The sequence below is a fragment of the Talaromyces atroroseus genome (assembly GCF_001907595.1).
Source record: "Talaromyces atroroseus strain IBT 11181 chromosome Unknown scaffold_6, whole genome shotgun sequence".
NCBI lineage: Eukaryota > Fungi > Ascomycota > Eurotiomycetes > Eurotiales > Trichocomaceae > Talaromyces > Talaromyces atroroseus.
This window is the reverse complement of record NW_017971438.1, coordinates 1324522-1343660: the sequence shown is the minus strand read 5'-3', so window position 1 is coordinate 1343660 and position 19139 is coordinate 1324522. Positions and strand designations below refer to the sequence as shown.

The window sequence follows — 19139 nt, the reverse complement described above, 5'->3', positions numbered from 1 at the left end:
TTGAGAAGTTTGGCTTATGAAATCAACCGCCAGGTCCACCGTTCCACACCGGAGAATCCGTTCCACCCGTTGAGGCTGCTGCTGATGATGACGTTTTATAGTATATTCAAGTCCTTTCAACATTCTAAAGCCTTTCCAAACAAAAGAGTACACAAAAGGAATGAGGGCGGATGAGCTATTGTAAAGGTCTTCAGCACTTGAGGGAAGTGACAGGCCTTTTAATGCATCAGCCTTGAACACTGTTTTACAGCTTGATATCATGGATGGGCTGTTGCACCTGGCATTTGTAGTAAGGTTTACTGGAAAAGTATGCCGCATATGAATTGGATGAGGCTTGAGTGAATCTTGATCATTGTGATATTGTATCAGCCGTCTTGCAACATAATTGACAAGGAACGTATCGGCTATGCTAGCTAAAACCAGTAAAATTACTCAATAGAGAATCCCACTGGATGTCGTCGACAAGGAAGGTGTCGTCGCCCAAATCGCCGTAGATAGACGGCCAGACTTGGGGTGTTGGAGCAACCTGATTGGCGCGAACTGCCATCATGGAAGACGTATCCTGCCTTGCGTCTTGGGATGGGGCAATTCCAACAATTGCCCTGACTTGATATGGATAACAGCGTGCTAGCAGCCGCATTTTAGAGCAAATGCTCCCTACCATGTCCGTCTCTTTGTCTACAGCAGACATTCCATCACATCTCGTCTCCAATGCGTTGGCAAGCTCTGTGACAAGATTGGGATAGTCTGCTGTATCAACAACGGCCTGCACCTGGGCTTCCACGGTAGAATCGGCGGTAGGGCCTGTAATGAGATCGAGAAGAGTAAATACTGCAGTGGGTATGTAGCCCACGGCGGCACATATACGAGCACTAGTAGTTATTGTTATTTGGGAAACCTCGGACACGGGTAGATTTCTGATAGTCTGAACGAGCTCCTTGCTCTGCTGGATTAAACCCATCAGCATGCTTGTCCGGACTGCGCTGGCAGGCTCTGCAATCCACAGTTCCTCCCGAAGAGAGAATTCTTCGAGCCGCATTTCCACATATCTAATTTCAGTACGTATTGCATTCACTACAACAGTCAGTCAATATCTCTCTCAACAACTTCTGGATCCAAGACACACCTGTTGGCAAAGGGCAGCTTGCGAGATCTTTCTCTATACAAGCCCTCACGCTATCAAATTGGCGCTGCAGCGAGCCACGCGTAATCTGGACGAGAATCCTTCCACCGCTTGCTTGCATCGAAGCGTAAGCTTCATCTATTGTGGCCATGAAAGACTGTAGGTGGATGAATGGCGCAATCCATCGATCTGACAGATGCTCAGCAGATGATGCTATACTCTTAATGCACTCATCGGTTCGAGCATCATGCTTCATGGTAACCGGCCGGCCGAGTGTGCTGCATAAGCTGATATACAGTTAGCCGAAGCTGCATCTACCAACGCAGGAAACCTCACCTAACCGACAGCCAATACGTGCCGAGCAGGGCCCGCTGCTCATCCAAATTTAGATTAGGCTTTCTGTGCAGTCCCAAATCATACAAGGTAGAAACACAAAACTGAATCAACAGCAAAAGTCGCGGGTGATATTTCTCTGCAGGATACGAGTACCATGCGCTGTGAACCAATAGACCACGGAGCAACTCAAGATTCCTCTCGGACCGTGCAACAACCCTTAGCGTAACGTGCTTCATAATCTCCTCGGCGACGATTTTGCGCAGACGGTGCGTACCGCTCATTGCCGCGGCCACGATGCACAAAAAGAGGAAAGGCTCTCGGTCCCTGAGGCGAGCGGCTGTTTCACCGTGTGCAAGCAATACAAAGGGGAACTTGGGAACCAGGTCAAGCTGGAATGTCGTAAGCAAGCGTTCAGCCTCGGCTTCACTCAAAAGCCCTCGATCTACAATAGACGGTTGGCCCTCCAGAGCAGAGCTGGTTGGTGGCTCGAGGCCGTGTGACGGGTCTTTGGCAGCATCTAGCAGCGCATCGATGTCAGTCGAGTCCAGCACGGGGTCATGAGATGAGCCCAAGTCGTCGATGAACGGATTAGAAGAAGTATCGGGCGATGTCGCCTGCGCGTTCTGTCGAGTCAAGACAGCCAGCTGCGACATCAGCTGGTCGACCTTCCTTTCAAGCACATCCACACGGCTGCGTTCATAATTAACAAATTATCAACAACTGCCATGTGCGTTAGGAAGGATTACTTAGGTCCAGCTCTGTGCTTCCGCCTCGTCTGCGGAAGGTCGAGGTATGTGCATGACTTGCCCAAACGAGCGCACCGCTGGCACAGGTTGGTGGTCTGCGGCGTGCATTTTGCCTTGGCAGCCGTACACGCTACGCATGCCCTCCTCTTGACTGCAGATACTGTGGCGTTCATGAAGTTCCAAGGTTGGTGGAAACGGAGCGGCTGGTTGATGTCGATGGATGGTTGCTGAGCAGTTGGACCGGAGAAAACGGACCATCCGGTCGGGGCGCTTTGTAATCCGCCGAATATATATAAAATTACTATATAAGGAAGTAAATCGCACGAACATCGCAATGGAATCAACAGTAGATCAATTTCCTCATAAATGAGCTATATATTTATTATTCCTTGAATAAAAATATAGAATGTCTTCATACGCCATCACCGGAGCCTCCAAGGGCATTGGCCGCGAGTTCGTGCGCCAACTCGCCGCTGACTCGGCCAACACAGTGCTAGCTATTGTGCGAGACCCCAACTCGTCCGCCATGTCTGAGCTCGCCTCCAATCACCCTAACTTGCACGTTATCAAAGGCGATGTTACGGACCCAAAGTCTATTCTGGAGGCTGCCTCAGCTGCATGCACCATCACAGGTGGCAAACTAGACGTGCTTATCCACAACTCCAACGCCGTTGATATGGCCACCATGCCCTCCAACCCGACCCAATTTCCCTTTGATGCCGAAGCCATCAAGGCAATGTTCGACCCGTCGTTCAATACGGCTATTTATGGTGGTCTTTGGACGACAAATGCCTTCCTGCCCCTGATTGAGAAGGGCATCCAGAAGAAGATTGTGCACATTTCCACCGCCATGGCAGATATAGATTTGATCAAAAAGACTGGTGTCAGCTACGCTGTTGCATACTCTGTCGCAAAGGCTGGGATGAATGTCCAAGTCGCCAAATACGCAGCAGAACTTGCGCCTAAAGGCATCAAGGTGTTAGCTTTAAGCCCTGGATGGGTTAATACGTGGGAGGGTAAGTAGTCTTTTACCTTCTTTGTTGCAACAATACTGGATACTGATGTTATCGCAGGGGAGAAACCACCTCAGGTGGTAGAAGCGAACAAGGTCATGCTGAAGCAGTTTCAAGCAGCCGATCCTGAACTCAAGGGGCAGATTCAGCCCGAGGAGAGTGTTAGAAAGTGCCTAGAGGTGATTGAGCGTCTGGATTCCGAGACAAGCGGCTTGCTCATAAGCCATAATGGAGATAGAGCAAGGTGGACATAGGTGAACTGATCAAATACTTGATAAAAATTCAGCTTGGAAGAGCTAGAGCAATCTTCCAAGGCTTGAAAACTTTTTTGACACATTATGATTTCCTTTTAAAACACCTCAAGCGCATTAACGGGCCTTTTCTCAATTGTACATTGGATTATTAACTTCCATTAGGTATAATTTGCAGAATCTAGCATTATTAATCATAGATAGCATCGAAATCTACTACACTAAGCTAAATAAAAGACGACCATAGCTGCATTTGGCATGCGGGAGTATGATTGTTGACAAGATGCATTGTTTGTTAAGGTGCTAGCAGTAACGATAAATATGAATATAGGAGAGGAGCATCAACTTGGAAAATGGAAAATTAGACACAAGATCCCTGACATAATATTAGAAGTATTCGCTCAAATCGATTCAACGTCATTGGTAAAGATCTTCCGAATCGTGGAGGGGGAAAAAAAAAAAAGAAAAAGAAAAAAGGTCGTCAACCCGTAACAGCTTGATTTTCGATCGTAATAGGCAAAGGAGAAAAGGGAATGTCGATTTCATTTGCTTTAATTCCTAGGAGCTATGAGTTAGGCATGTTACTAAAGCTGACAAAACGGGTTATTTGATATAGTTTCACTTACAACAACCCCAAAGTTAGATCACCATGAATCTTAGCCTTGAGTTGAACTTCAATATCCAGATTCAGATCCAGCCGCAGTCGGAGCTGCTCATCCTTGCCGCCATCATCATCCTTTTGTCCACCACCGAGCACTCCACCGACAGCTTTACCGGCTGAGTCGGTAACGCCATTGACGGCTTTTCCAGCTGTGTTTTGAACCATGTCTGTTGCTCCGTTGACGGTGTTACCGACATCGCCTACGCCTCCGAGAGGACCTAGTTGACCTCCGCCTCCTTGCTGCTGCTGTCGGCTACCGCCACTGCGGGCACGGTTGCGACGGCCGCCTCGTTGTTGCTGTGGTTCCATGTCGCTACGGTCGATTTCCTCGGTGTCTTCAGGATCTTGTTGTCTCCGTACTCTTCTATTTGGACGACTCTGTCGGTTTCGTCGTCGGGGCTGTGGTTCTGGTTCTGGTTCCGGCTCTGGCTCCGCCTCGGGCTCTGGTTTTTGTTCTTCTTCGTCGTCGTCGCCGTCAGGTTCTTGTTTTATAGTCTCGGATTGTTCTTCCTCTTCTTCTTGTTTGGGTTCTTCTTCCGGCTGATCTTGTTCCGAAGGCTTTTCTTCTTCTTTCTGAGGTGGCTCCTCAGCGGCAGGCTTCTTCCTGTTAAGCTTGGGTGGCTTCTTCTGCTGCTGTTGTTGAGGGGATTGAGAGCCAGCTGGGGAGTTGGTCTCTTGATTGAGGTCGGGGTTGGAGCTAGCTTGTTCAGATGACATGATGGAAAGAGAAAAAGAAAATCAACGGAACTTGTTTGACGGTTAGAGGGGAAAAACTTATATGATATTGACAGTAGATCACATCGCCTATATACATGATGAGGTGGAGGGATGTCAATTAGTGCTAACAAGGGAGCTCTCCCGACGTCAGACGAGGAGCCTAAGTCTGTGCTTGCAGCGTCATAACCCCCCACCGATGCACTGCGATGAATCGATCATGAGAAAATGACGTTTTGGGGTTGACCCTGTCAACAAGATCGGCTGGCCTCTGATTGGCTGCAGGGCGATCGGCCGTTGGATTTGGTAATTTTAGTAATTTCAAGCACGGGGAGGGTGGGGTGGCCACGACTCCCATGTGGGTGGCCCGAGCCCTGATTGGCTGTACTGTGACGTCAGCTTGATGATGTTCCTTTCTATTTGTGTCTATTTATACTTGTTTATGCTGTATGGAACGTATGGTCGTACTGCATTCCCTGGTACTACTCCAGTCGCTACGAGGAACGGGTCACACATATCATCATCTTTCATCCAATGAGTTTTGGCGCCATAAACAAAGACACAAGTCATACATATGTACTATGTAGCCATTCCGGGTGTGTTTCGGAGAAATCATCGGCCTGTCAACTGGGGGGTACGGTAATAAACTCGATTAATCGTCCCGGGCGTTGTGGCTTGAGCTGACAAGGTTGGTCTTCCGTCATAGTTTGATTAACTTCTAGCATAGACCGCTAGGCGAGAGTCTGACACCTAGTACATGATACCCTTAACATCTTAATGTCGAAGGTATAACGTCATGCAAGCGATCACTGTTGTCATCGCCAGTACTTCTGGCTCCTAGGTAAGTGGCGTAATTCATCCACCCCGCTATGTGCATAGCTATCTCAGGTAGAATGACGTCTAAGCCTATTCTGCCCCTTTATGTATACTGATTCCAATAAAAGAACTTTGTCTCCGCAAATTATTGCGGCCGTGAGCATACCTTAGTGATACAGGGAGGTTACTCGTCTTGTCTACTCCTCGCAAGAAAAGGAGAAGTGCAAAAATACACACTTGACAATAAACGAAGGAAAGAGAATTCCTCTTCGAAATACCCGCGGACATGGCCGCTACAGCAGAAAAGCCTAGAACGGAAAACAACCCCCAAGAGGAGGATGACTACTATTCCCAGGACGGCAGTGACTACGACTCCTATTCAGAAGACGACATAGATGAGCCCTTAACCGAGTCTGAGGACGAAGGAGGACAACAACAACAACACCGAAGGAAACCTCGCACACAGCAAGCTGAAGCCGACTATTACGATGATGACGACGACGACGACGAGGATGACGATTATGATGATGATGAAGACGATGCGGCGGTAGCTCCCTATGGGCGCAATGATGCTATGCAGCAGAATAGGCAAGGTGGTGGCAGAATGGAACCTGCTCCGGATGCTAAAAAGTCCGCAGATGAAGAGGATGGTCTGAAGCTGAAGGTGGAGGTTAATCTCGAGGTTGAGGTTGAGCTAAAGGCTGCTATACACGGTGACCTGACTCTATCTTTACTGTAAGTTCTTACTTTGTCCCCTTTTACACGCCTTTGATTCTCGCTAACTGTTTTATAAGTGCCTAAAATGGAGGAAAGTCCCTTTCAGTGCCGTCAACTCTTCGCTCTCGTCGAACCTCGCAATACGCAGCCCACACGTCACCAAGCCCTTTTGTTATGGCCGTACCGCAGCACGATTACAGTGTATAGATCAGCCTGGCCTCATTTCTTTTTTGTTTCTTTCTGTCGTCTTCGATGCATCGTAACGATTTTTTGTTGATCATGATAGCGATGTTTGATTGCTTGATATCTGATTTCCTTGTGATATGGATGCTATTTAATTCTGATAATCGATTTCCCAATACTCCTTCAAATGATCTACTATGTATTACTTGCAACTAAACAGGATCCTACATTGCCCTAACTATAACCCTAACCCTGAGTAAGCCGATACAGCATTGTGATTGGCTGTACCGAAATGAAGCCTGAGGCAGATTTTGTCGATTGAGGATCGTTGAAATAGTGACAGTGCAGATTTCTTGGAAAGACAAAGTAATAGCCCTCACGATTTATATACGTGTAGAAAATACTAGAAATCATGCTGCAAGAGTTATGTGTGAGTCTGTTCTCGGCGGCCTGACTAGCCTAGTGACGGCGAATTATGACCGCTATTCCGAATACAGCATGTAATCATCCTCCAACACCGTATTTCTCAGGGGTTGCACCTAATTGGCCAGAATAGGCATCAGATACATGTCTCAGTTGACCCGTATTCTGATCATAAATATGGCCTCAACCCCCCTGAACATTCTCTTTATATGCAATACTAGCTAATACAGCGTTCCGAATCCGTTGTTACCTAGCTACCTAGGTAAAAGCCGATCCTGCCTACCCGTGCGCCTGCAAGGCAACACCGCCAACGACCATCGCCGTCTTGTTTCCCGCCATCTTTTATTGTAAGCAATAAACGACTAGTTTTAGCGACAATGAGTAATACAGAGAATGGCTCCAATAACAGCCTCCATGAACGCCAAACCGAAGGCAAAGCGTCTAGCAAAGAGCAGCTTCAGCAGCAGCGTATCTGCGCGCATATGAACAGCGATCATCGCGATACTCTCTCGCTATATCTACAAGTCTACTGCAAAGTTCCTTCCAAAGAAGCGCAATGGCCAAAAATGGAGAAAATTCGGCTCGATGGAATGACCATTTCGACGGCAAACTCTCCAGACAGCAAATCGCGCACAAACTTCGTTGTACCCTTCGAGCCTGCCTTGAATGGATTCGGTGACGCTCGCCACAGAACCGTCGAAATGCACAAGTACTGCCTCAAGGCTCTCGGTCGCTCCGATCTTACTATCCAGGAGTATCGCGCGCCAACCGGATTTGCCGCCGTGATGTTCACCACGTGCTTATTGACTTTTATTGCTTTCTCTCGCCGAGCGCATTTCGAGCCGGGCTCTGAGCTCTACTCGCGTGTGTTTCAGTATGTCCCTGGCTTTGCTACTTTCTGCTACAGTATTCAGCCGCTTCTCATCCGCATAATGGCGGTGATTCACCTGGGCGAGGCTTTGCATCTATGGTTCTACAGATTACGACCTCACAATATCCGCTTTGGTTCGCGCCTGTGGCTTTGCTGGTTTGTGAACGATTTCATCGAAGGCTATACCGCATTACAGCGATTCGATGCCCTCGTAGCAGAGAAACGGGCCGGAAAAGCACAGCATTAGCCAAATCTTCAGGGCTAAGAGTTCTTGGAGAAAGAGATGTAAAGTGTCCGTCCATTCATAGTTTTTATCTGCGAGGGTAGAAAGTCTTGTGGTTGGATTTCGAGATGGCAAGAATGTTAATCAGGTGACTTGCATTTGTGGCAAATATTGATATTGATATTGATCTTGTGTTGTGAAATCTAGCCAGATATCCATAGTCCGTTTCATATAACTATTAGTGATAATTCCATAAGATTTTGAAAGTTTAGATGTGGCTAAGATTTTTCGGGGCCGCGGCGCGACGCCCATTGGTTCCACGTGACTGACTGCGCTAGTCCGCATGAGGCTAGAGCGAATAGGGCACACTAAGCGAGCAAGTCTCGGTAGGCACACTGCGAAACGAAATTCAAGCCCCGTCGCTAAGTCGTTCTATTATCTCGACCACGACAACCCATACGACAACCCAGCGCGCTGTTTCCGGTGAACGACCACAGGTTTTGAGGTTAGTTGAAAGACTTGTTTTGTTATTTCTCCCATCAGATATCCGGCCTGGTGCAATTTCTCGAATCGTCGAAAAGAAAGGAAGAAAAAAAAAGTTTCTGCAAAGAGTGGTCTTTGACCGCTGTGTTTTGTGATTCTCGGGCTGTTGAGGAATATCAAGGACGAGATCAAGTGAGCGAAAGAATAGACGACAGGGTTTTCCAAAAAAAAAAAAAAAATCAGCAACAGCCTTTGGAATTGCATATTCACGGTCGATACATGCTCCCTTGAAGTTTCAGTTCTCGATTCTTCTTTCACCTGGCCGGATATCTTTTTTTCAGTTCATCTTACCACCGCAATCCCAGTGACTAACACTCTATCTCGACAGTGGTCCAGTTTATCAAACGCGAATATGGGTATCTCTCGTGATTCTCGCCACAAGCGCTCGGCCACCGGTGCTAAGAGGGCCACCTACCGTAAGAAGAGGTACGATATCTCATGTCCCGAGCGTTGCGATGTGTGCTGGTGAATTGTTAAACTTACCACTCTTTTGCTGTACAGAGCCTTCGAGAAAGGTCGCCAGCCAGCCAACACCCGTATCGGCAACAAGAGAGTCCACGTTGTCCGCACCCGCGGTGGAAACACCAAGTACCGTGGTCTGCGCCTCGACTCCGGTAACTTCTCGTGGGGATCTGAGGGAATCTCCCGCAAGGTCCGCGTGATCGTTGTCTCCTACCACCCTTCCAACAACGAACTTGTCCGCACCAACACCCTCACCAAGTCCGCCGTCGTCCAGGTCGACGCTGCTCCTTTCAGACAATGGTACGAGGCACACTACGGTCAGAGCATTGGCCGACGGCGCCAGCAGAAGTCTGAGGTCACCGAGGAGAAGAAGAGCAAGAGCGTTGAGAGCAAGCAAGCTGCCCGATTCGCTGCTTCCGGCAAGGTCGAGTCTGCTTTGGAGCGCCAGTTCGAGGCCGGTCGTTTGTACGCCGTTGTCTCCTCCCGCCCTGGCCAGAGCGGTCGTGTCGACGGATACATTTTGGAGGGTGAGGAGTTGGCATTCTACCAGCGTGCCATCAGGAAGTAAATGAAAGTTGTACTTCCAATCAAATATGACAATATAATTTTTTTCAAAATTGCAAAAGAAAAAAAATTACAAGAGAAATTACATGCGATGGCTGGTTTGCAATGTGCATGGGTGGTATTGGAGTTTTGCAATTCAGCAATTCCTTTCCAGAAACAAAAAATCATGTTTTTATGATCTGGGGCATCTACGGATGCAAACGTCTGTAGAGCTTCGAACTGTCTTACCAATGGAACGATTTTTTTGCCTTTACTCTCTCGTCTTGAGACAGTGTTTGTAGTTATGTACGTTGTATACTTTGCAGGGAGATGCGGCTGGCCAATTATCGATGATTGGTCACGTTGTCCGGCTTTGTGACGCAGCTTGCCTCTACCTCAATTAATCTACGTATAGCCAGCCATATGATTAACCAGAACGAAGAAAAACGTAAAAATGAGTTCAGAGTCCCAAGCCAAACCAACCGTCAAGACTCGAGTATGCATGATATCAGATACACACACTGCAACCCCCTTCCCAGCAGGCGCCCTCAACAAAGCTTACAGATACCCACTCCCCAAATCCGACATCTTTTTACACGCAGGAGACCTGACAAGAACTGGGCGCCAGGCCGAACACGAGGTCATAGTTGATATGCTCAGAAGGGACGTTGATGCAGAACTGAAACTCGTCATTGCCGGCAACCACGACCTTACGCACGATAAGGAGTACTATGCTCGCAAAGGTCTAATGAGACATGGATCGGCGCGATTAGAAGATCCAGATGCAAACCGGGCTTTGTACACGGATGAATCAGCCAGGAACGCTGGTATTGTGTACATGGAGGAAGAGGTGAGGACATTCAGTTTGAAAAACGGCGCGCGGTTCACAGTATATGCATCGCCGTATACGCCTGAATTCTTTGGGTGGGCTTTTGCCTACGAGAGGGATGAAGATCGATTCAATCCTTCGACTCCGATGTCTTCTCGCAATGTGAAAACTTGGGTGCCGTCCTTCCCGGATGTCGATATTATGCTTACTCATGGCCCCCCTCTCGGATTTCTGGATGATGTTGGTGGTATGCGGAAGGGCGTTGGGTGTGAAAGCCTTCTCAAAGCGTGCGAACGTGCCAGACCCAGACTACATGTATTCGGGCATATCCACGAAGGATTCGGTGCGGTGCGACATAATTGGAGCAACGATAATGATAATGATAATGACAGTGACGCCGGCGAGATCTCGCTAGACTTCGACACGGCTCTAGAGCAGAGATGCTACAGCTACGATATGTCTAGCGATGCAAAGAAACCACTGAAGTTTGGCGAGGAGACATTATTCGTGAATGCGAGTGTTGTGACGGTGAGATACCATGCTAATAATGCACCGTGGGTCGTCGATCTGGATTTGCCTCTTGCTACTTCCCAGTAGCATCCCAGGAAGGACGAGATTCAACCCAACAATAAATGTTCTTCCCTTCTGAATTGCACAAAGATTGATAATTTAATGATCACAAATTAACGACATGACAGTGAGTGGTTGTTACGAGGTACACTTGGGACGCTCATCTTTATAGACGGCATTGGTACAAACAACCTTGAAAAGTCTAGTCATGAAATTAGAGAGTTAATGAAGACCGAGTGTGCACTCATCCCTAGAACAGATCGATTGGTTCCACCAATTGTTTATACATACATGGGTAGAAGAAAAGAGTAATGTTTTTTTCCAAAAAGAAATATAGATCAATCGGTATGAAAATGGAAAATAAAAAAATTCAGAGAACACGCAGTGTCTCAACTTTGCCTGTAAGACTGGTATCAAAAAAGTAGAAATGTAAGACATCAAAGAGAAGAAATAACAAGTCCATGTGAAAGATGAAAATCAAGAGAGAAAAGTAATAAAAAAAAGTATAGTGGGCAAGCTTTTATCCTTTGAAAATCCAAAATTGAAAAAGGAATGATTGGAATGTAATGCACATGACTCAAAGGGAAAAAAATTTAGGAAGAAATTAACAAGATCACTGATCATTCTTCGTGCAAAGGCTCAACTAGGATACCATTGCTGCCGTTTCCACCGTCACGAACATTGAGCCGGCTTGATTTCTTGTTGATGCCCTTTAATATGCTGAATCTTTTCTTGACCGAATCGCGAACTCCACCAGCTGAAGCGGAAGATCCATTAGAGTTGTTTCCATGGCTTTGTTCATAGGAATTTGCAGCAGATATCGTGACTGAGTGGTTTTTATTCAAGTACCCAAATCGTTCAGACGTTGAAGGACGTTGTTCAGACTGGGAGCTTCGTGGTAAGGCTGTTTGCGCACCGTTCCATTCTCCGCTATTTAACACGGGCGTGCTCTTTTTCGATTCCAGTCTGCCGTTTCGTGCCGACTCTCCACCTTGCGACTTGATAGACTTATTCGTTGCACTACGAGCCCGTGACTGATCTCTGTGTTGCTGGTCTCGCTGATGATCATCAGCAACATACCCAGTAGTTGTCGTTTTGTATTTCATCTTGGGATCACCACCAAACCAGCTTCGTCGCCGGTCGCTCTTACCGCCACGGCTAGTGGCATGTGAGTGAACTGTTGCTGCATCGTCATCATGATCCTGAATGGTAAGGGATTGACGGCTAGACTGCGCATCCGCCAGCTGTCTCAAGTCGGGAGACCCGTGCACGGTGTTTGCCGTTGCAACAGAAGCCGATGCATGATGATTAGCCCTTTTGAACGGGTTCGCAATGCTAATACGATGGCTGAGTGAGGGCTTTGCAGTGTGCCTCCGCTGACTGTTGGATCGTGAACTGCGTATAAGCTCTTGCTCTGGACTGAATGATCGACCTGCTAGTTCCGCGTTTTGCCCATTGGTATGGGGAGTTGATCGATTACTCGAATGATTGGCGCTCTGAGGAGGTGAAAGTGTTTGTGTTTGTGCATGCGCAGCAAGAGACGCGATCTCCGGGCCAAAAGCATATTCAAATCGATTAAGAAGTTCAACCTGAGTAGCTTGATAAGACGGCCGAGAGTACAGTGCCACACAACGCTTGATCGTAAGCGCATGGTCTATCAGAGCGACTGCAAGTGCATTTTCTAGCGGGTCAATTGGTTTCTGCTCGGTCTCCTCTTCTTCGTCCTCCTGCCCTGCCTCATCTTCATCATCATTACCCTTGGCTAAGAACGGGCGGTAGACTGCAACACAGCTAGAGTGCGCCGCTTCCAAGTCAAGAAGTTGCACCAAAGCTTCTGTCAGCCCCGAAAGGGTGGAATCATCGCCAGAAATTGCATGCTGTTCAAGCAAGTGTAGTTCCTGTGTCTTTCGCCATGTCCGCTCAATAGCGGTCTGCAGGGGCGTCAATCCAACCACGTCGGTGCCTACAATTTCGCTTCGGCGCAGAATATTGGGAAATGGCTCAGCCGTCGTAAAGATTGTCTTCTCAACCCATTGCTCTTTGACATTCAGACCGCTGGTGTGGCGTTTGGAAGTATAGGAGAATTGGACAGGCACCGATATAAGTAGGTGCTCACGTACAGAGTGAGGCACCTTGGAACGTTGATATACCGGATGCAGGATCTCCCTATGAGGGCTAACAGCACTGATCTGCAAAAACTGGCCTTCGATATCTTCAATATTCGATGAAGATGCAATCTGCGCAGCAGGGTGCAGCTTCTGAATGCGATCCGTGAATGAAACCATGCGCTCATTTGGTGAAGCCTCGAAGATAAATTGCTTGTCTCGGAGAGTTGGAGGGAATCCCAGTCCCTTATAAGAGACGCGGAAATAACGAGGAAAACCTTTCTCTTCTTTAGAGATCATTTCATAGATCTTGGCCATAGAGCCCTGTGCTCGTGAAAGTTTTCCAAAGTCCATGACTATATGCTCATACTGTTCAATCAACTCTTTGTAGCAAGCAAGGGCATGTGTCCAAGCCTTTCCATCCTCAAAGTACTGAATAATCTCGAAATACAAGGCTTCTTTTCTCTCAAAAGCAGACTGTTCTGGATATGCAGGGTTTGATAGCGCCGGGACTATCCTTGTCGGTTCCCATGAATATAGATCGGCATGAAACTGCAGGGCAAGGCCAGCTTGGGTGTGGTTCTGCTCAGCGGCTTGAGATTGGGCCAGTTCGTGCACATATCGTATGAAAATGTCCTCCCTGTCCATATCTTTCATGAACTCCATGAGTCGCAGCGTATGTAGGTTCTCGGTGATACCGCCACTGTTACACGCTACCAAAAGTTCAAGGAGTTCATCTATCGTAGCTATGAGACCCTTCACGTCTGTGGCCAAGGCCTCATCCGAGTCTTGAATTTTTTCGAAAAGGTCCAGTAATTCGGTGATGAAAAGCTTTTGCGTGATGCTCTCATTCATATTTTTCTTTTGAAAAAGGATATCAAGGCTCGTGACTATCTCCATCTCAATGATGGATAGATCTTGGTTGAGATCCCACTCGCTGATAATCATGGTTTGCAAAACCTCGACTGCAACTCGCCGGAGGCCTTCGTGAACGCTAAGACACAATTCAATGATCCCAGGGACAAGATTGGGAACATATTGCACCTGGTAACCGCCCAATTTGTGCAAATCATATTTTGTTCTCTCATCTTCGGTAGTCTCCCATCCAATTGCCTCCCAAGTTGTTCGCAAGAGTGCGGCACCTTGTTCACGAACATCGCCTCCAATTTTCCAAACCGCTCTGCGTTTCTGTTCGGGGAATGTTTCGAGAACAAGTGCATCACTCGATACCACCTTCAGCAATGTCGTAAAAAAGAGCTCCCACAATTTCATATCAAAATTGTCAGCCTCGTCTGGCGGGGGGAGGAACGAACTGGCCAATAGAGACGATAGGTTTTCAAGATTCTTGACAGCTGCACGATGATTGTATATGTGAAAACTTAGCCAGTCTTCAGGGTAAGCCTCGCAGCTTATTATGGACTTGTGTGCTTCTAGTGTATTAGATATGAAGATGGCCATGTCGTCTGGTTTGAGAATAGGTAGCTTGGGGTTCTGAATGTTGGAAAGGGCAGCTATTAGACCAGCCAGCTCAACGAGAGCCTCGTCAAACTTCTGCTTGCGTTCAGACGCCTTCACCTGAAAGGGAAATGATTTAGAATAGAGCATAGAGAGGTAATCGGTCTCGTCGACACCCTCCAAAGCAATGGCACAGTAGGACGAGGTAATTTTGCCCATGAAGGAATACAGCTGAGGAGAAAGTTGTTGTGTTGAGAACTCTGCCACAATTGAGGTACAAAGGCGTACTTGATCACGATACTGATCGGAAACATCACCAGTGTTGCCCCAGTATGGGTCAAGCCATCCAAAGCAGCAGGAAATCAAAGTATCTCTATCTTCTCCAGAAGCGAAAATGTTGAGCTTGGTGTAATTTTGGATCAAAATAAGTTTATACAAGACAAGCATTCCTTTGACGTCCTTACAAGAGTCCATGAAGCTCAACGCAATCATTATGATCTCGTCATTGGGAAGGACATTTGCAAGTTCGGGAAGCCATGTGTGAAAGTGTTGCACCACCAGAGTCTTACTGCCAACCATGACAGGAGAAGGATTCTTCATTAAGGCCTCGAGAGACTTGAATATTGAGTGCAGGTCGCGGTTGAATGTCGGTTGCACATTCCTGACGCCAATGCCCTCTTCTTTAAGCTTTTGCTGTTCACGAGCATTGATTATGAACTTCAGCAAGTGCCGTCCAACTTTAAAGGCGGCACGAAGATTGCGCGACTGTTGTGGAGTATCATTCCATTGTAAGAGCCGCAAATAGCTTCGGATCAAGCATGGCGTGGCAAAGGGAAAATTGAACTGTTGTTCCGTGTAATGGTCCACGAGAGGACCGAGATTGTATCGTCGATCGTGAGTAATACCTAGTACTGTCACCAAGGCATTGAAAATGAGATCTTCGTATTCTTCACTCCCCGCATTTTCAACAAGAATTCCGAAAAGAGCATCGAAGACATCACGCAACTGCTTCACAATTTCAATCTGAGGAACAAAGAGTATACGGCGCAGGATTTCCAAGACCTCATTGCCTGTTTGCTTCCTCCAGTTAATAAGCCCCAGTATGATTTGATCTTGGGAATATTGTGTACTGCAGAGGTTTGTCTCAACATGGACGGTGGATAGGGGCCCTGTTACGGATTCATCTGGAACAGAGGAATTTTTGTTCAGTGAACTCCATGGCAGACTGAGATACGCCCCTCTTCCATCTTCGTCCACACTCGATGTGATCTTGTCGTACGAGTGAAGGAGCAGTGAATGAGGTCCGTCATGTATGAAGGCTTGTTGGTTCCAGAGGGGTAGCCAGCAGAGTGCGAACGGAAACTCTGGCGCATCCGCTATGCTCATGATCACATGGGCTCCAGGGACCTGATCAGTTGGAATTCTCAGTCGAATTGTCTGGTCCCATGGCAGATTCCTGTCCGTCACAGTAGTCCTCCAAGCAGTATGGCCGACGCTATTTGAAGAAGCAAATATGCAACGCTCCAGACGCGCTCCGTTACCGTTGCGCACCTCAAGAGTTAACTGAAGGTTCCGGAGGCCAGTGTTCGCAGGAACAGGCACTTGTCCAGCCTGAGGATGGCACAGCAGAGCAGGATAAGGAAATTTTGCACGAGAGATAGTCAGGTAAATATCCGATCTTGAGTGTGCAGGGGCAGCTGCGAATCCCATTCTCCGCGTTTGGGTCACATCATGCATCAACGTAGGATTGTTTCGTACAAGGACATCGGCATCAGAGCCGATGAACGGATAGAAGTGAAGATGAAGTTGAGAAGTTTGATGACACTTGGAGTATCGACCAGACGAGCTTGGTATAATTGCGCGAACAAGGTCGTCGAAGCCGTCACTATTATCTCCACCCTCCTCGCTATCTTCACTTACAGGTGACCAAATATTGATAACATGCTCCGCTTCGGTGTTCTGCCTCACAATATGTGCGACATCAAGAATACCGGCGCCCACAGTGCGAATCACTGTCTTGTCTTTAAGAGAGGCATTATCAGATTGACCCTGAGCATCTGCAGAATCTGCACTTCTGGGGGGTGTCTCTCTAATGACTTCTGATTGCCCAGCCCGAGGTGACTTAGCAGTCCAGACCATGCTGCGGCGCCCTTTTGTGCTACCCTTGACGCTGTGCATAGTGGATGGGCTGCGGTTAACACCATCGTGTGAAGTTGAGGATCGCCCGCCATAGGGAACAGAAGGCCGAGGAAGTTCTGCTGATTGTACCATAATAACGAGATACAAGTGCGCATCTCCGCCTGAGCCTTCACTTACATCTGCCGCACATAACTCTGTGAATAAAGTTTTTAGCTTGCTACTATGAGCCAGTGCCATAAAATTGTCTGCAGATTGTATTTCTAGCACATAGGTCTCTGATAATGGCTTCAGAGTGCCTTTGTCTGTTTTTGCAGACAGATACAAGGACAAGGTGACAAGGCCGGGGTGGGAACCTGACATCGTCTTTATCTCGAGCAGAAGGTGACGAAGTGCGGATGAATCTCCATGCTGTCTCGGGTCGGTGTCAAACATGCTCATCTCTGATTGGAGTTTGGTCAGTTCGATTGCCGAGTCATCCCCAGTCAGCAGTCGGCCGTTTTGGTTCAGATCTCGAACAATAACCTCGCCCGTGAGCATTTTGTTCCCACGCACCAAGTTCCACACAGTCGCCTGTCGGACAGCGTCTTTCTCTTTAGAAGTGAGAACATCATGGAGCAACTGTCGCCTAGCGAGGTCTAGCTCTAGAACAACGTTATACATGGTCTCCACAACGCCATATTGCCGGGTGAGGAGCAGCTCGTGGAGGTTTGTTGAATGCCATTCACGCAGGCACGATGCAATCTCATCAACAAGGGGTTCTTCATAGGAAGTTGGCGTTTCATCACCAATCTTCAGCATTGGAACCGGAGCCGCAGGCTTAGAACCGTTGAGATTCCGGGCAATAATTGAGGACGGCGTTAATGGCACCGAGCCAGACCGAAATGTTGCGACCGAAACTGAGCGTTGGTTCACGCCTGCATCCTCAAGAAAGTTGGCAGTGGTCTGTCGATTCTTCTCGACCTCGTCGGGTGATCCATTAAAATAGCCGTTGGATGATCCATTTGCCAACAAGACATCTCCGTTGTCCAGTGCTTTGCGACTCTCCGCATCTCCCAGGTATTCTCGGACTTCGACACAGTTCTTCGGGAAAATACCAGAAAAAACCCGGGCTTCCAAGGTCTGGCCTTTCACGCTAGTCAATCCAGCCAGGAGTGAAGGCGGCGCAACGAGGTATCCTCGATACCACGAGCCATTGGCGCCTCCTTGTTCAATTATGTACAACTCATCGCCAAGTTCGAGGGGAAGATCGGCCGGCGAGGAGGGTTGGAAAGGGAAAATGGCAACTGCGAAAGCAATGCGAGGCAGAGGCCGCCAGGGCATGTCTGCTGCTCGATCGTTCGGCGCACTGGAATCGGACTAACGACAGCCAAGTGTCTCTTGTGAGGGGTCAAGTCGTAGAGGAATCTGAGGAGGGCGCGACATGCAGAGGAATGATTGTGGTTGGTGGGAAAGCAGTCTCGAGGAATGTCGCGTGGAACCTTTCTCAAAGGAGGTTTGCACGGCGATTCGTATACAGCTGAATGGACTTGCTCTTGGCTTCTAAGTCATGACGATCATTGGTTAGCCTAACAGCTCAGCGTTTGGTACACCTCGGACGAGGACTTCCACTCAATCGTCCGTCGCACATGCACGAGTGTCATATCGTCGTGTTATCGACTGCAACGCTATGCAACTGGGGGCGTCTGAGTCTGGCCGTGTTGCGGCACGGACAACAGTGCAGCCCCTTTACGGTAGTCGGATGCCACAGCACCGCCTGGAATGATGGACGCAAGTGGAAAAAGAGGTCCAGCTAAAGCGCTCACTCACCTTTTCTTTTCGGGCTAAATGCTTTCACCTCTTTGGAACAGACTGGACAAGATCCAACCGCATTGACAGGCACGAGAGGGAGGGAAAGAGAGAGAGGACGGACAGCGAAGCCCGGCAGCTGCTTGATTTGTTACGATCAATACGATACCCGATGCCGTAAAATTACCAATTTAATTTACCTGGATCAGGAACTGCTGGACCGTACCACACTTTATATTTAATATTATTATTGCCGTTGGCCATGTATTGACATTGTAACCAGGCAATCTTAAATCTTGATCTTGATAGACTGTGGAGCGAGCAAATCTCTAACGACCCCTTGATGTTTGATGATCATTGCATCGTATTACTGTTTAGTGTTTACTATTTACTAGCTACCCTGGGCTTTTGTATATACTGTACTTCTAATAGACTATCCAACAACGGCATAGTTACGTATATAAATTACATGCGCCTTAACATGAAAAGCGCACAGCAAGGAAATTGATTTCACAAAAAATGATCAACCTTGCGCACCGACTTTACCCAGTGCGAGAAGAAAGAACGAAGACGAAGAATGACACAAATCCAACCAATATGAACAACATGAAATCCCCTGCGAGAAAATGGG

At 47.8% G+C, this 19139-nt stretch overlaps 8 protein-coding genes across 8 annotated transcripts, besides 2 other annotated features; 5 read left to right on the top strand and 3 right to left on the bottom strand.

Moving 5' to 3' along the window:
* Nucleotides 1-409: 409 nt before the first annotated feature.
* UA08_05387 (hypothetical protein) lies at nt 410-2378 on the bottom strand (the record flags this gene model as incomplete). The annotated part of the gene is made up of 4 exons (XM_020267704.1): nt 410-1074; nt 1127-1410; nt 1460-2149; nt 2206-2378. The coding sequence occupies 4 exons, from the start codon at nt 2376-2378 to the stop codon at nt 410-412; spliced, it is 1812 nt and encodes a 603-aa protein (XP_020119452.1).
* A 233-nt stretch (nt 2379-2611) lies between these two features.
* On the top strand, nt 2612-3472 carry UA08_05386 (hypothetical protein; the record flags this gene model as incomplete). The annotated part of the gene is made up of 2 exons (XM_020267703.1): nt 2612-3221; nt 3279-3472. The coding sequence occupies 2 exons, from the start codon at nt 2612-2614 to the stop codon at nt 3470-3472; spliced, it is 804 nt and encodes a 267-aa protein (XP_020119778.1).
* Nucleotides 3473-4091: 619 nt separating this feature from the next.
* Nucleotides 4092-4847, bottom strand: UA08_05385 (hypothetical protein; the record flags this gene model as incomplete). The annotated part of the gene is made up of 1 exon (XM_020267700.1): nt 4092-4847. One exon carries the CDS (start codon nt 4845-4847, stop codon nt 4092-4094), a length of 756 nt encoding a protein of 251 aa, XP_020119605.1.
* Nucleotides 4848-5946: 1099 nt separating this feature from the next.
* Nucleotides 5947-6461, top strand: UA08_05384 (hypothetical protein; the record flags this gene model as incomplete). Its single annotated transcript, XM_020267699.1, has 2 exons — nt 5947-6395; nt 6455-6461. 2 exons carry the CDS (start codon nt 5947-5949, stop codon nt 6459-6461), a joined length of 456 nt encoding a protein of 151 aa, XP_020119606.1.
* Nucleotides 6089-6207: a repeat region (Identified by RepeatMasker using a combination of RepBase library and repeat library created with RepeatScout).
* Nucleotides 6462-7022: 561 nt separating the features above from the next.
* Nucleotides 7023-7232: a repeat region (Identified by RepeatMasker using a combination of RepBase library and repeat library created with RepeatScout).
* Nucleotides 7233-7360: 128 nt separating this feature from the next.
* UA08_05383 (hypothetical protein) lies at nt 7361-8101 on the top strand (the record flags this gene model as incomplete). Its single annotated transcript, XM_020267698.1, has 1 exon — nt 7361-8101. One exon carries the CDS (start codon nt 7361-7363, stop codon nt 8099-8101), a length of 741 nt encoding a protein of 246 aa, XP_020119607.1.
* Nucleotides 8102-8972: 871 nt separating this feature from the next.
* Nucleotides 8973-9650, top strand: UA08_05382 (40S ribosomal protein S8-A; the record flags this gene model as incomplete). The annotated part of the gene is made up of 2 exons (XM_020267697.1): nt 8973-9046; nt 9122-9650. 2 exons carry the CDS (start codon nt 8973-8975, stop codon nt 9648-9650), a joined length of 603 nt encoding a protein of 200 aa, XP_020119779.1.
* Nucleotides 9651-10079: 429 nt separating this feature from the next.
* On the top strand, nt 10080-11051 carry UA08_05381 (hypothetical protein; the record flags this gene model as incomplete). The annotated part of the gene is made up of 1 exon (XM_020267696.1): nt 10080-11051. One exon carries the CDS (start codon nt 10080-10082, stop codon nt 11049-11051), a length of 972 nt encoding a protein of 323 aa, XP_020119780.1.
* Nucleotides 11052-11644: 593 nt separating this feature from the next.
* Nucleotides 11645-18043, bottom strand: UA08_05380 (hypothetical protein; the record flags this gene model as incomplete). Its single annotated transcript, XM_020267695.1, has 1 exon — nt 11645-18043. One exon carries the CDS (start codon nt 18041-18043, stop codon nt 11645-11647), a length of 6399 nt encoding a protein of 2132 aa, XP_020119781.1.
* Between the last annotated feature and the right edge of the window lie 1096 nt (nt 18044-19139).